This window comes from Dendropsophus ebraccatus, chromosome 2 (assembly GCF_027789765.1).
Source record: "Dendropsophus ebraccatus isolate aDenEbr1 chromosome 2, aDenEbr1.pat, whole genome shotgun sequence".
Taxonomy (NCBI): Eukaryota; Metazoa; Chordata; class Amphibia; order Anura; family Hylidae; genus Dendropsophus; species Dendropsophus ebraccatus.
In genome coordinates this window covers 95,641,740-95,657,943 of record NC_091455.1, presented here as the reverse complement: position 1 = coordinate 95,657,943, position 16,204 = coordinate 95,641,740, and the positions used below count along the sequence as shown (strand labels likewise).

Genomic DNA, 16,204 nt, shown 5'->3' with positions numbered 1-16,204 from the left:
GATCACGTGACCAGGAGCCGCCGCCCCCAGTTCTAGAGGCCGCTGGCTTTGCTCTGTCCTCCGTGCGGATCCCGGTGTACCGGAGCCTCCAATACGCGGTTCTGCCTCTTCAATAACTTTACAGGTAACTTCTCCTGGTCACCCCTCCCCCCCCACCTCCTGACCGCCCCGCCCATTGGTCACCTGACCGGGCCCTGACAGCAGCCGGGAAGGAGAGACAGCCGCAGCTCTATGCACACAGGACGGCACACACATTAGCACGTGAGGCTGCGGTTACCATCAGCACTCTACACAAGGCAGGTAGAGCTCTCTATACATGTAACATTATACGGCGACCAGTGCTGTATCCTTTATAGGGGAGCTCCTGTGATATGGGACGGTTATCCTGCTGGGAATGCTCCTCTAATAACAGGCAGCCAGTGGGGTGAGCAGTATAGTCACTGACTAGTCCTGGAGGGATGGGGGGCGCTCCTACTAGAATCTGACACATCCCATTAGTGGAATAGGGAGTTGTGTGTGAGTTGTGTGTGAGACCCTACAATCCCATAGCCCTGCTTACTTCTAATGATGTCTTCTATTGCAGGATGGGCGTGGAGTGGTTTGGCTTTGGCTATGCGGCCCTGGTCGCCTCAGGAGGGGTCATCGGCTATGTAAAAGCAGGTACGTTCCCCAGTGTATATTGCCTTGGGTTTAGAAGTATGGAAACCTTGCTTGTGCCATTGACACAGGATCAGCTATTAACTCTCTAGTCACCAGACAAAAGTTGGAAATAAACCCTTAAAGTTTTCCTTTACCAGAAATTTTACATACCTGACAATTTAAAGGATACCTGTCACCCCCCGTGCCGGGGTGACAGGCTCCCGACCCCCCATTAGAGCGCCCTATACTTACCTAATCGCGCCGGGTCCCGCTTCCTGATGCGGTCGAGTCACGAAGATTTCAGCTCCCGAAGTCTGGCGCACGCGCTGACAGGAGAGTCCGATGCCCATAGAGAATGACGGAGCATCGGACTCCCCATTCATTCTCTATGAGCGTCGGACTCTGCTGTGTGCTCACGCGCCGGGCTTCGGGAGCTGATATCTCCGTGACCCGACCGACTCAGGAAGCTGGACCCGGTGCGATTAGGTGAATATAGGGGGATCTAGCAGGGGGTCAGGAGCCTGTCACCCCGGCACGGGGGGTGACAGGTCCTCTTTAACATCATTATACACCTAAGCTGGTTATTGACCGGCCGACGACTGAGCCATGTTACTAACCCCCCTTAGTGAGTTTATATTTCTCGCTGTATTCCGTTATTCCGTCCGCTGCGGTCACAATAGCATGATAAACCAGCAAGTCCTGCAGAAAGTTCTGCTTAGCTGGACAACTTACAGGCACCATATGGGTATGGTGTGTGACACCAGTGTATACAGAAAGAGGAACTCGGCTCACTGTAATGACTGGTTGGAAGCTGGCAAAACCTGTTGAAAATGAATAATTGTGAGGTTTCCACTTTCCACAAGTTGTTGGTGGTGATGCATTGTTTTACCATGATCTGGAGAATTGCTGTAAAATAGCACCATTTTTGCTGTTGTATTGGAAAAATTGCCGCATAAATATACTGTGTGAACGCAGCCTTCAATAGACTACCTGTGCCTATCTACTAGATTGGCACTTGTACTTTGTTTCTGTTAGGGTGATCTTGCATATGGCAGTACTGACTGTGTCCGGCCACTAGCACTTGCGATATGCTGGGAACTGCAGGTGGCATGTGGTCACTGTTGAAAGAGTGATGTCTAGGTACCGATTCTAAAGAGGGAACAATGGCGCGTCTGAGAGTGTCCTTAAAGTGACTGTACCACCAGGCCCAGGCTGAAGCACTGGAGGCGGCCGACCCACCCTTAGTGGGAAGAAACCCCAGCCCCTCCATGACGTGACTCAATTAGAATCCATGGAACCCTATGATAGAGGGGCAGGGGTTTCCTCCCACTAAGGGTGGGTCGGACACCTCCAGTGCTTCAGCCTGGGCCTGGTGGTACAGTCACTTTAACTTCCATCATTGTCAGCTGCACACCCACATACATTGTTATAAAACCCCAGGCACTGTTTCCAAACATGTCATTGATAGCTGTCAGCTTCTCTCATAGTCCCCGAAAAACAACATTACAAATTTGTTGTAGGCGTGTGGGCAGTCCTCAGTGGCAAAGTAATCTTGACTGGCATGAAAAATCTTTTGTAATCAAGCATCTTTGCTATGATTAATTCAAAAACTAGCGGTTGCAGCGAAAACTGACAGGTCAGTTTTGTGCGGCCACTATTCACTGAATAGCGGCTGCACAGAACTGCCAGTTCACACAGTGGAGAGTGCAGCTTTGACTGCTCTCTCCATTGTGTGCGATGGAGAATTGGGATGCGGGCGCACATAGATGCGCCCGCATCCCAATTCACCAGAAAAGTCAGTGCTGCAGTACCAGCCGAGATAAACTCCACTGACACCGGCTGTTCTGTGACACGGCCGCTGTCTTACGGTGAGTGAACCCAGCCCCATCATTTATGTTGTACTACTATCTGGTCGAATGCCTAACTAGCAGTGTTGGCCATCTAGTTACATGGAAGTCAGACAATTGGAGGTACTAGTGTAGGTTCCCAATTTTTTGTTGTACAAGTATTAACCCTACAATTACTTTATGATCTAGTAGAAAGCTGCAGTTATTACTTAAAGAGTCACTGTCGTATTTTTTTTTTTTTTTGCAGAAATCAATAGTCCAGGCGATTTTAAGAAACTTTGTAATTGGGTTTATTAGCCAAATCTGCCATTATCTGCATGTAAAAAGCCTTTTCCCAGGTCCCCCCCTCCTTCCTCTTTTTCATCCACTCTGAAAAATCTGAAAATTGTGACTTGTTGCAGGAGACGTCCCCTGTCTGTTCTAGGGAGAGGGGAGGGGGGAGGAGGAAGGAGGGAGTTAGCCGGCAGCAGAAAGCAGATAACAGAGGATTACAGGCACGGAGCTGGGTGACAGCTGTAATCCGAGCTCAGACAGGTCACTGGCGACTGTCACAGGAGATATCCCCTGAGGGATTTGTAGATTAACTCTTTGTTGTCCTGTTTTGGTCTTTTCTTTAGCTCTCTCCATAGGAGAACAATGAAGACAGGGGGGAGAGCTTCAAACTGCTTTTTTTATGATAAAAATGCATTTTTCGGATAATAAACCCAATTACAAAGTTTCTTAAAATCGCCTGGACTATTGATTTCTGCAAAAAAAAAATTCACGACAGTGACACTTTAAATTACATGTAAGCTTAAAGGGAACCTGTCACCCCCCGTGCCGGGGTGACAGGCTCCCGACCGCCGTTAGAGCCCCCTATACTCACCTAATCCCGCAGGGTCCCGCTTCTGGAGATGGTCGGGTCACAGAGATATCGGCGTCCGAAGCCCGGCGCGTGCGCTCCTCAGATGAGTCCAACACTCATAGAGAATGACAGGAGAGTCCAGCGCTCCGTCATTCTCTATGAGCGTTGGACTCATCTGAGGAGCGCACGCGCCGGGCTTCGGACGCCGATATCTCTGTGACCCGACCATCTCCAGAAGCGGGACCCGGCGGGATTAGGTGAGTATAGGGGGGTCGGGAGCCTGTCACCCCGTCCTCTTTAAGGGATCAGGATCCCTGTGCAAACAACTTAGATCCTTGCTGCTCATTCACCATGTAATAAGTAAATATCTGAGTGGTTTTTTTTCTGCTTTCCTCAGGTAGTGTGCCATCTCTTGCTGCCGGTCTTTTTTTTGGAAGTTTGGCTGGCCTAGGGGCCTATCAGATGTCACAAGACTCAAGGAATGTCTTACTTTCACTGAGTAAGTACCTTAAAAAATATGTTTTAGTCTCAAATTATAAAATGTTTTTACACTAGCATGGTTATACAGGAGCAAAAAGGGAAACAATCCTTCCACAGCAAGCCTTTTCAGATGTCTTACTTGTGCATATACCATCACAGAGGGGTCCCTGGGCTGGACATGTTGTCTCCCTTGCTAGGAGCCTCAATGGACTAAATTTTCTTTGTTTATAAGTCATATACCCTATACCCCCCAAATACATTTCATTCGTGTAGCCCCAAGGCACTGATCATAGATTAGGCTGTACAATAAAACATTAAAGAGTACCTGTCCTGAAAAGTTACCTTTGATATGTCCTCAGGCATGTCAAAAGTTATTGCTCACAGCGGGTCTCACTGCCAGGGAGTGTGTGGCAGCATTGCGAACCACTCCCTGGCCATATCTTTGTAACAGCAAACTCTGACAATGAATGTCTATGAGACTACATTGTTGGAATTAGTGGTTAGCCAGGGAGTGGATGGTACGGTTGCTGCGCTCTTTTCCCAGCTATATCTGCTGATCACATAGGGTCTCTGCAGTGAGACCCGCCGTGATTAATAACTTTTGACATGTCTGATAACATGTCAAAAGTTATTTTGCATGACAGGTACTTTTTAAAGCCGTACATGGCATATACCTCCTGGGTTATATATGTGCACAAGTTTAGTTCCTAGAGCATTGTTCCCTATGCTATGGTTTACCAGCTGTTGCAGAACTCCAGCTCCCTTCATGCAGGCTGTCAGGGCATGATGGGTATTGGCCTAGGAAGTAAAGGGCATGGTCCTCTGCTTTGTGCAGTGGCTGCCTGTGTTTACCCACTGCTATTACCTTATCACTAGGCGCTGTCTGTTGAGGAGGGGTTATTCTGCTTAGGTTGTATATCCTTTGCCGACAGATGGTCAGTCATGATTCTTTTGATCTTAAGGCTGGACTGACACTTTGATGGCAGCATCAACGAGGAAAGCTCTTATATATTTGCAGTATTGGTCAGATTTTTATACAGATAAAATTTGGTTGAACTTCTGTCTCTGAAGATATATTATTAACTTTCGGTTCAGGGAAGAAACAGAGTGCTGTATTATTATTAACTTTATTGGACTCTTATCTGCAGGATAAACAAGTAGTGGTTTTCAAGCATAGTTACATCATTGGTTATAGTTGTATTGTGTTATGTATATGCTTATGTGTTTTGTATATCTCAGCGCTGTGTAATATAGTCTGTTCGGAGCCTCTCATGGCATTTCAATTTAGTACTAAAATCCATTGCAGTATAGTTGGGTGAGATAAGAGTGAACACGGCAATGCCTATTGGAATGTACATGCTTAATGTAATCCACCCCTCTTCTATCTACATATATTTAAGTTGCCTCAGGAACATTGGCAGGAGTGATGGGATACCGATTCTACAACTCTGGAAAGTTCATGCCCGCTGGATTAATTGCTGGTGCCAGGTGAGTACAGCCCTGCTGGCTTAGTATGGTTTGATGTAAGCGAGGACATGTAAATCCATGTAAATAAACTCTTTACACAAGTCCAGTCTGAATGACCGGAAGACATCCAGACCATATGCCTAGGGCACTGGTGTACAGATCCTTGCAGTCTATTACATGTAGCCATAAATGCCTGGTACTACAGCTGAATGTATTCAGGTAAATGGGACTGACCTTTAGTACTAGGTACAGCCATGAGGGGACAGAGATGTTTTTGGCAAACAATAAAAGGGAACCAATGCTTGCTGAAGTGCGGCCTGGTGGGGGTGTTGGAGATCTGTGCACCACTGTTCTTATGTTGGCTATTCTAAGGGTAGACCATCAGTATTTTAGTTCCAGAAAAATCCTTTTAGGCTAACAAGCTAAATCTTAACACCATAGAGGCACAGGGGGAGATTAATGAAAAGGTGTAAATATACACCTGGTGTAAACTGCCCACAGCAACCAATCACAGCTCAGCTTTCAGCTCTGGTAGAATAAAAGAGGGGCTGTGATTGGTTGCTGTGGGCAGTTTACACCAGGTGTATATTTACGCCTTTTCATAAATCTCCCCCACTATGTTTAAGTGTCCGTGTCATGTAAGGGGCTGTTCTTATGAGCTCTTTTTTTAACAATAAGTCCCCTAACAGCTAAAAACTGCTGAACAATCCATATAACAGATGTTTGTGATGGATTCCGTACGATGGCATCTGTCATCCATTGAAGTGTACTAGCAAAGTAGATGTTGGTCTATTTAACTTTATGGACATTTTTGTAATCTGGAAAGTGTGAGTCGGGTTTTTTCTAACTTGATAGGAGTAAATGAAGCCGGCTTCTGCTTATCTATACTGTGTTACTATCACAATCCAACAAGCTGTTTTTGTGCTGGACTACCACACCCTGCTGCATTTGGCGCTTTAAACATGTTACTTATCTATTATGAATTGTATTATTTAGTATATAACGTGTATGTACTTGGTGACCAGTTTATTCTACCCTTTTACTTAAAGGGGTAGTCCACCCAAAAAAAAATTCTTTCAAATCAACTGGTGCCATGAAGTGCCAGGGATTTGTAATTCACTTCTATTAAAAAATCTTAAGTCTTCCAGTGCTTATCAGCTGCTGTATGTCCTGCAGGAAGTGGTGTTTTCTTTCCAGTCTGACACATTGCTCTCTGCTGCCACCTCTGTCCATGTCAGGAACTGTCCAAAGCAGGAGCAAATCCCCATAGAAAACCTCTCCTGCTCTCCAGACTAGAAATAATACAACTTCATGTTGGGCATACAGCAGCTGATAAGTACTGGAAGGCTTGAGATTTTTTAATAGAAGTAAATTACAAATCTCTGGCACTTCTTGGCAGTAGTTGATTTGAAAGAAAAAAATTTGGGGTGAACTACCCCTTTAAAGTGTCACTGTCGTTATAACTTTTAGAATGTAAATCAACAGTAGATATAAAGGAACTTTGCAATATACAGTCATTATTTCTTTTGTTGTTATCATGCTGTAAAGCAAAGCTGAACTTACCAGAAATCCAGGTCCAGTCTCCTGAAGGCAGGTTTTCTGACTTGTGCTGGATGAAAAAACAGACTAAACACAGGAGTTCCGGCCAGTACAGAGAGTCACAGCTCAATGTGTCCATCAGTCACGTGACTGCCTTCTCTCTCTGAGCGCTCAGATGAACTAGGATACAGAGGACTTTCTGTTTTCTGACCGTTTCCTTTTTTAAAAAAAAATGAGTCAGAAAACAGGAAGTGCCGTGTTTTCCATGATAACTAAAAAATAATGAATGTAAACTGCAAACTTGCTTTATATCACATCTACTTTTGATTTAGATTTTGAAAGTTTTAATGACCGTGACACTTCAAATGGGTTTTCCAAGTTAACATAGAAAATAAGCTATACTCGCCAGCTTAACCCCTCTGCTGCTTCCAGTGTAGTTTCTGTGGTTCCTCCCCACCATACCCACATCACTGCTGCAGCCAATCACTGCTCAGAGTAGGTAGGGATGTGGCCATTGATGCGATGAGGATCTATATTTTCTGCCTATGACAAGAGTAAACTAGGAACGCACAGGAATGATATTACCCTATAATTTTTCGTAGTTTTGACAAAAAAAAATTCAAAATTTTGTCCCTGTTATGTAGCCATGCATTTACAGAAGCAGCTGTGGAGTGGTGCACCACTTTGTCACTTCTGTAATAAGTTATAAAGGCACGTTACCAGGTTGTGACAACTCCTGCAATTTGTTTAATAGATCTATATAGGATATTAGAATGTATGCAGGTTGCTAATATGTAAATATTGGACTATAGCTGATACATACATACCAACAACAGCTGCAATGTTTAGCTTAATGTATGTGTTTTTATACAGCCTATTAATGCTTGGAAGACTGGGACTCAAGATGTTACAGAAGCCTCATGACCCTTGATGTAAACCAATCACCAAACCTTTGTATGCATTCAGTGTCTGGTACAGTACATGTGACGTGTAATGTAAAGATAATAAATTTTCTAAGTAAAACACATTACAAAGTGATAAAGTGAACTGTCATTTGTACAAGTGTAAGTTACAATAATTGTGCTGTATCTGATGGAAATGTTCAGTGCAGGCGAAACCTACGCTGGCATATGGTATTATCACAGGAAAGGCATTTTTTAAGATATTTAATAACCCAGATTTTTCTTTATAGCTTCCTTAAAGCCAAAAAAAGTTCTTCCTTTTTAATGAAGCTTTGTTATTGTGGGACATTTTATTTATTTATTTATTTATTTTTTTTTGGGGAGGGGGGGGGGGGGGTTCAGAGCTTCAAATCAGGTGATCCTTACTGATTTTAAGGGTATAAACCCACACACCGTATACGCAGCGTATTTACTGCTGCGATACGCAGCAGATTAGATCTAAATAACTGAACACAGCATCAAATCTGCACCATCAAATCTGCTGCGTATTTGTTGCGTATCTGCTGCGCATATGGTGTGTGGGTTTGTACCCTAAATCATCATTTTCTTGGTCTCCCACAGCATTCTCTTTTTTTTTTTTTTTTGTATGGTGTAGTCGATGCTTAGGTGTAATCTAATTTTCCACATCTATATTAGTTCTGGGCTATATTGGTATACATTACATAGTGTGTACAAGATTCAGTTAGCTCATCTGTAGTATTCAGCCAGTAAAAAGCTTCTTACTTTAGTAAATTCCTTAAAATCCGAGTTTAGAAAGGAGATCAAGACAGAACTAGTGCATGTGACACATTTCCAACTTCAATGCAACCCTTTGCAGACATGACAGCTGGAAACTGTCAGGGGCACTGTATATGTTTTCATATCTTGATGTCCTTTCTACACTTGGGTTTGCAATAAGGTTCACACACTAATGTCACATGTAATGGTCGTATTTTTTATTTTTAGGTCTTTTCAATAGAGAATTGGTCACCAGACTTTTTGCTTTAAAGCACTTGCCCAACTGTGACTGACTTTATCTACTAGTTTATGTCTCTTGTGGTCCTTAATAATAAAATTGTTTTATACATCTATATACTTTTAATGTAAACTTTTAATATACTTATTTTGATATTGATGTACTATATCTATGTGCTAGAGAACGTTTCCCCCAAGCACCACTGACGGCACAACTTTCAGTTTGCAGAGGCCCAACGTTTCCCCAGCATATAGAAAGAAATCCACACATAACTGAGGTGGGGGAAAAAACACATACTTACATATATAGAAAGATAGAGAGAGATGGAAAAATAGTGAGAGGAAATAAATCTGTTGATTTAACATTTGTGGGAGGAAGGAGTATCACTCAGTAATATATTCTAGGTGGAAATGAGTATATCTAGTATAGATAGTAATCCTCCGGTTCCCTTATAGAAGATTAAGGACAAAGTAGTCTTGAGTATTCAATTGCAAGTGCTTTTTGTGCATCATTTATTTTGTAACATTGGTAAACACAGACATAATCCGACGTTTCGGTGGAGGCACCTTTCTCTAGGAGTCTGTATAATGGGTATCAACAGGGGCTGTAGATGTGGATGTGCTGGCAGGGCTGCGCCTGCCTGGAGAAGCGAATCCGGGTGTGTTGATGGTTTCCACACAGTACATGTGGGGGATGAGGCACCGGATGGCTGGACCAGGTAGCGGTCCTAGACGTGTGGCTGGAGGTTCGGCGAGGCTGCGTCGCAGGGTGATGACGTGGATGACGTTGATTTAACATAATCAGAGCTAAAAGCATTAAAATGCTGGTGTGCAGAAAGGGGGGGGGTTGGCAGGGAGGGAGAAAGGCAGGACTATTAAAAAAATGGAATGTTTTTTTACATATATTATAATTCCTTTTAATATCTTCCACATTTCAATGGGAAAAAATTGTTTGTAAACAATTTCCGGGGTAAAGAAAAGGGTGATGAGCAGGCGTTTTCTATAACACAAAAAAATCGCATGCAAGTGTATAGGAGACAAAACACAGTCAACAGTGCTGTTATCCAAGTCTGTGGGGATATGGTTAAATATATTTCCAATTTTCCCTTCTAGCATACTGATGTAGGATAGGTGTGATTTTAAACTGTTTTATTTTTTTATTTACTCAAGGTACATATAAGAATCTGTTGGTAATGAAGGGTTAAGCCAAGCAGCTGGAGTAAATTATGACACTGGGGCTTATAATGGTATTGGGTGTCATTTTTTTTTGCACCATGATCTCTAGTTTTTTATTAATACTGTATTTGTGTAGATCAGACTTTTTGATCACTTTTTATTAATTTTGTTTTATATAATGTAACAAAAAATCGTTAATCCTGGCACTTTTTTTTCCGTTTTCGTCATTCGCGGTGACAATTGTTATATTTTAATCGGACAATTACACACGCTACAGTTAATATGTTTATTTTAATATGTTGTGTTTATACTATGGGATAGGGGGTGATTTTAATTTTTAATGGGGGAGGGGTTTGGGGGTATTTTTAAAAACATTTTTACTTTTTTTTTTTTTTTTTTCTCCAAGTCCCCCCAAGTGAACATAGCCATAAACTAATACCGTTGATTTAAAGGGTAAATTCTGAAAACCTTGCAAGGATATGTTTAAACACAATTTTCTTGACCATTTTATGAAGCTTTAAAAAAAAAAAAAAAAAAAAGCAATAATTTTTGTAAATGGCTATAACCTCTTCAGATTATTACCATATTTTATTTTTAAACCTAAAAACACTGTTTTATGGCTAGTATCAGCCAGTAATGTGGTGTGTAAACATGACCTTATTTTGTTTTGTAATGTATTAAGATAAATACTTGCCATCTGTTGCAAAAAAATAAAAAGAAAACAGCCAAAATATGTTAAAATATGTTTAAATAAATATATTTACTCAAGGTACATATAAGAATCAGTTGGTAATGAAGGGTTAAGCCAAGCAGCTGGAGTAAATTATGACACTGGGGATGTTCCCATATATTCCACTTTATCAGTGAAGATTACGTCTGGACTACACTAATATGGATTAAACTGATTAAATAAGATGCAAGCAATGTGTTTTTTCAAGTTTTAAAAATCCAACTTTTGAAAGGGTCCCCTGAAATTAATTAATGGGACCCCCCAGAGATTTGTCTGTAAACTGTAGGGAGACTTGGCCGACCTTTTTCCTCAGTGATGTCACCATTGCAGCTAGAGAGTAAATCACATGGTAGATATGTTACAAAACGTTCTGCAACTGAAAGGTCAATGCCATTTATCCAAGGATGTTTTCTTCCAGCACAAATGGCACAATGGCTGAAACTGTGGCAACACATCTGCTTTATGTGAATTTACTTGATGTAGTCAGTGGTTAGGTTGGGGGAGACAGGTGCAGTGGCTAATGTATACTGCAAAGATGCAATGACTGTAATTAAGCAGTTTTAGGCTAAATTTGAAAACCCATAAAACCCCTGAGAATGCCTATGAAGGTATTAAAGGGAACCTGTCACCCCGTGGCCCCAGGCAGCAACTGACATACAGGGACATAAAGCTCAATATACTTACCACATCGGTCCCGGTCCCATCCCGGATCCCGCTGTTGACCCGGAGAAATCACTGATTCTTCTTCTCGCGCCCATTATGGTAATGAGCGCCGCTGGGCCCGAAGTCCAGCCTTCTCCACGCCTCCGACTGTTGATTGACGCCGGTCTTCTTCCTCCTTGTCTTCTTTCTTCTCGCCGCATCCCGCGCAGGTGCCGTGACAGACGTTTTTGGCGTATGTGCAGTTCACAATTGAAGCCGCTCCACAACTTCACTTACCGCGCATGCGCAGAAGTGGGGGGACCTCCGCAACGGCGCCTGCACGGAATTCGTGAGAAGACTGAAGACGTCAATCAAGTTCCAGGAGGCGTGGATGGGCGGCAATGAGAAGAGGACCTCATGAATAAGCTGGACTCATCTGTCGATTCCTATGGACGTTGGACTCATCTTTGCTCATTACCATAATGGGCACGAGAATAAGATTCGGCGATGGGACCGAGACTGATGTGGTAAGTATAATGAGCTTTATGTCCCTGTATGTTGCTGCCTGGGGCCACAGGGTGACAGATTCCCTTTAAAAATGGGTTTTCCTGTAAAAATAAAAATGTGAGTTCTGTTTTGAGTTGCACTCTACAGAATGACCACAAGGGTGCACTATAAGATAACAATTCATCATGTTTTCCCAGCCCCTATGTAAGGTATTACCTGTCAGCAGCTCTTTAGTGCCTAAACCAAAGGCACAATAGAGCTTGTGACTGTGAGTCCTGACTGCCAATAGGGACAACCCGCACAGGGCAAAGCGAATAAGCACAAATGACAGTATAAGGCTTCTGGGAGACAAGCAGGAAGCCCTGTTGTAAAGTGCCTTTAGTTTAGGCATTAAAAAGCTGGTGACGGGAACAGGTTTACGCTAGCGTAAATATTTTCAGAGCTTGCACAATACTTATTAATGTAAACTAATAAACATGGACCTGTAGGCAGAAGTGTGCTTATTCACAGTACAAATACACAGATGGTGCTACATTTAAATACACAAAATATATGTTCATGGTAAACAACAAGATATCTGGGAGTGTAACAAAGTGCAGGTTACAATAACACGCCAGACTTCTGGAAAAAAAACTGTGCAGCAGCAAATGAAGACTATCAATACGCATATCATTTTATGTCCTTCCTCATCCATCTTTGCCCGAGCTGAACTTGTTGCTTCAAGTGGAGTGAAGATGAAGAGTTGCACAAGAATATCCTTCTGATGACCTGTTGAATTTACAGAACATCATTTTGCATTTGAGCCAATTCTCTTATCCGTGTTGCCATGGGGCCAAATGTGACTTTTGGTAAACACTTAGAAATGACCTTCACCCCTATGAGGTGCTGTGTCCTGTTACACTAGTGCCATGGAATTCAAAGGGAATGTACATACAGGCAATGATTGCTCTAAAAGCAAAATATATCAGGATTACAGGATTTTGCTGTGCAGAGTTTTGTGTTAGGAAAATAAAACCTTCAGATATATAAGTGACAGGAAGAAGGACTGCAGCATAACTAACTCAAGTAATGGGGACAAGATATCTATTAACAGAGAAAATGACATCATTGACCATTTGAATAGCTATTTCTGCTCAGTGTTTTCTGAAGAAGGCCTTCAGAGTCACAGAATGGCTGGACATAGCATTGCCTCCAGTTGCAAGGCTTCAGCTCCAGTGTTTTTAGAGGCCATTGTTTCAGAAGAACTTGCCCGTTTAAAGTTAAATAAGGCGATGGGTCCAGATGGTGTCCACCCAACTGTTCTTATAGTACTCAATTCTGTGATTGCTGCCCCCCTGACAGATCTGTATAACCAGTCCCTGCTAACAGAAGATGTCCCTAATGACTGGAGAATGGCCAATATTACACCCATCCACAAGAAGGGGAGTAGAGAAGAGCCCAGTAACTACAGGCCAGTTAGCTTAACATCTGTAGTAGTAAAAATCACGCGAGAATCAACAATTTGATGGATCCAAACCAGCATGACTTTACTGCGAGTTGATCATGTCAGACTAATCTCATTGATTTCTCTGATTATGTCACAAAAGTGCTGGATGAAGGTGGCGCTGGAAATATTGTCCATCTGGACTTCAGCTAAGCCTTCAATACAGTTCCCCATAAAGTGCTGATAGAGAAGTTAGAGAAAATTGGGCCCCCAAAAATCATTATATTCTTCGAATTTTTTAATGATAATCGTTCCATGTATACGCAGCCAATGATTGAAACATTGTTTGTGTGTCATTGATTGCATCTTTTAAATATTCACTAATCTTCCATGTATGTACACATTGGGGGAGATTTATGAAACTGGTGTCCACCTTTTAATTTTTAAAGAATCTGTGAGGAATGAAAAGTGGAATCTGATTGGTTGCTAGGGGCAACTGAGATGATTCTACATTAAACCAGTTTGATAAATCTCCCCCCTATGTTCCTTCTTTTTGCTGTGATCAGAAGGAGTAAACGATCTGAGTAACAATCTTAGTATCGATCGTAACTAACGACTAGCATTCTGTGTGTTTTGGTGAACAATGTCAGGTTGTTCCCAAAAACGCCTATTTGCTATTGTTTATTGTTAATCATCGAAAACGAAAAATCGTTTTGTCTATTAGGTCCTGACCTAATTGGCTGAAGGATAAATATCAGAGGGTTGTTGTTAATAGGGTGTATTTTGAGCAGACACAGGTTACAAGTAGTGTGCCACAAGGGTCTGTTCTGAAGATAAAATTATTGCAAGTTAAAGCGACTAGCTTTCATGTGATAGGATGTTAATCCAAGGGTTTGTTCTGAATGCCATATTTGCAGACAGGGAGGAATTTTTCTCCTTGCTATGGGGTAATTGGCATCTGCCTCATAAGGGTTTTTTGTCTTCCTCTGGATTACCACAATAGGGTTATAGGTTGAACTTCATGGATTCTTATCTTTTTCAAGCTTATTTCGAATGTAACATTAAAAGAGCAGAGTGTTCAGATTTGTGAAGCTGAAGCTATTTATAGAAATATACATTAGGGAGGTCAGATACCCCCTGCAGGTCACGTGTGTCTTTATACTTCTACCTGACAAAGCCCTCCAGGCTTGCCAGGTCAGGTAGTTGAAGTAAATGTAGTCTCTTCTGAAAATCTCTCACAATTTTAGGATCTCTGCAGGAGGTCCTTCCCTAACAATAAATCCCCATGCTGTTCTGCTCAGGGAGGTAAGGGAAGTTTGATTTTTTTTAATGTAAATCTGTAGCATAAGGCTCCCTTTCTATAATGTTTTAGTCAGTCTGCGAATAAACGTTAAAAATACACACCCTATATAGGTGTCTATTAATTTTCCCCATATGTTGTGCTGCATATAGGACTAAGGGAAAACAGATTTACATTAAAATTAAAACTTTTTTCTGTATGAATAAAACCTAAGGGTTTTCTCCCACATTCCAGAAACACTATGTGGGTTGTTCACAAAGTTAAAAATCTACTGGCGTAAACTGGTGCATGGGTTAGCTGGCATTCTATCAAACTTGGCTACCATGTGTGAGTGATGCAGTGAGCCTCTCCTGTACAACAGTGTTGTGCACTATAGAATATTTCAGCACTGTAAAAAGAAATCATCAATGTTTCCACTATGCCTGGCCTGTTTTTTTTTGGCCTTTGGTCTTCAAGTGGGGTTTTCTTTTGTAGAAACACTGTTGGAACCTATTTTTCTGCAATAAGGTAACAAGTATTACTGTAAATATCAAACAATTATTAACACTATATAAAAACATATCCCATAGCATGTGTTTTTGGACCCTGTATGGGGACCAAACCTTACAAAGTTAGACTGTTAAGATGCTCTGTATGTTTCAGCATTCATACATGTGAACACTCCCATAAAGGGACTGCCATCTCTAAAACTTCGCTTAAACCGTAAACTCAACTGTAAAATACCTATTGGGGGGGACGGTAAGATGAAAGCTTTTAACAGATTGCTGTCTTGCACGGGGGTTATTATTATTCACGTGAAGGAAGGAACTTATGTAGACCAAAATCAGAACATAAAACAATGCATCATCTGTGTTGCATTTTTTTACACAACGCCTATGACATTAATGATGCATTACTTCTGTGGCATTTTGGCAGGTATATTATGGAATCTTATACACAAAAGTCTCCTATATGAATAATAAATATGTCCATTAAATCTTCTAGCGATGACCTCCATATTTGGCAACCCAGTCTGTTCGTCCGTTGATCGGCTGGATTGGCTGTTGGCGGTTTAACACTACATTTTTCGTTGCTGGTTTATAAGCCGGAGCAGGGAACTGAGAACGCACAGCTTTTGTTTTCCATGTGTCATAATCTAAAACAGAAACAGTATATATTATATACATAAAAACCATGTGCCAGTGCCTAAATTAAATTTTCAGTACATTTTATGTGATTGTATGACAATAGGAAATGGCTGGAACACATGCTGTGTGTTGTGCGTGTGTTTAGGTAAGCTCAGCTGCCTTTATCTAGCCTTTCCTGCTTTTTAAGAGTTTTTATTTTTTTTAGGAAAAAAACCCTTGATGGCCCATTCACAGTTTTTCACAAACAAAGCCAGCCAAGCACAGAGCATACAAGTCTATCTGTATCCCCTTCTCTGGTTAGTACATTCACAAACATTTCAAAACAATGGCCATTGTTTTAAAATAACAGCAATTACTTGACATTAAATGGCGGCCATCCGCTAAATTTCAACAGTGTGTGAACATAACCTTTCTGTGTTTTCAATCCACTCCTGGTTTTGGTTGCAAAATACTGAACATAATGTGTGAACATAACATTTTGGCCTCAAAATGATGTATGTTCCAAAATACAGCCACAAAATGACAGTGTATAAACATATGTTCACACTATGTAAAAACAGTGGGGGA

General features: G+C 41.7%; 2 protein-coding genes across 11 annotated transcripts in view; one reads left to right on the top strand and one right to left on the bottom strand.

Moving 5' to 3' along the window:
- TMEM14C (transmembrane protein 14C) lies at positions 1-7,858 on the top strand. 4 transcript variants are annotated; one of them, XM_069960178.1, is made up of 5 exons: positions 1-124; positions 584-660; positions 3,728-3,829; positions 5,211-5,298; positions 7,690-7,858. In XM_069960178.1, the coding sequence occupies exons 2-5, from the start codon at positions 585-587 to the stop codon at positions 7,745-7,747; spliced, it is 324 nt and encodes a 107-aa protein (XP_069816279.1). In that variant the 5' UTR covers positions 1-124; position 584; the 3' UTR covers positions 7,748-7,858. The 4 variants fall into 4 exon arrangements, with proteins under 4 accessions (XP_069816279.1, XP_069816280.1, XP_069816281.1 ...); XM_069960179.1 differs by lacking the exon at positions 1-124 and adding an exon at positions 189-296; XM_069960180.1 differs by lacking the exon at positions 1-124 and adding an exon at positions 195-300.
- A 3,985-nt stretch (positions 7,859-11,843) lies between these two features.
- MAK (male germ cell associated kinase) overlaps positions 11,844-16,204 on the bottom strand; it is a 71,667-nt gene continuing 67,306 nt past the window's right edge. For all 7 annotated transcript variants that reach the window (XM_069958027.1, XM_069958025.1, XM_069958028.1 and 4 more), the window contains one exon: positions 11,844-15,645. In XM_069958027.1, the coding sequence (XP_069814128.1) occupies positions 15,491-15,645 (155 nt within the window). In that variant the 3' untranslated portion in view covers positions 11,844-15,490. The remainder of the gene's footprint in view (positions 15,646-16,204) is intronic.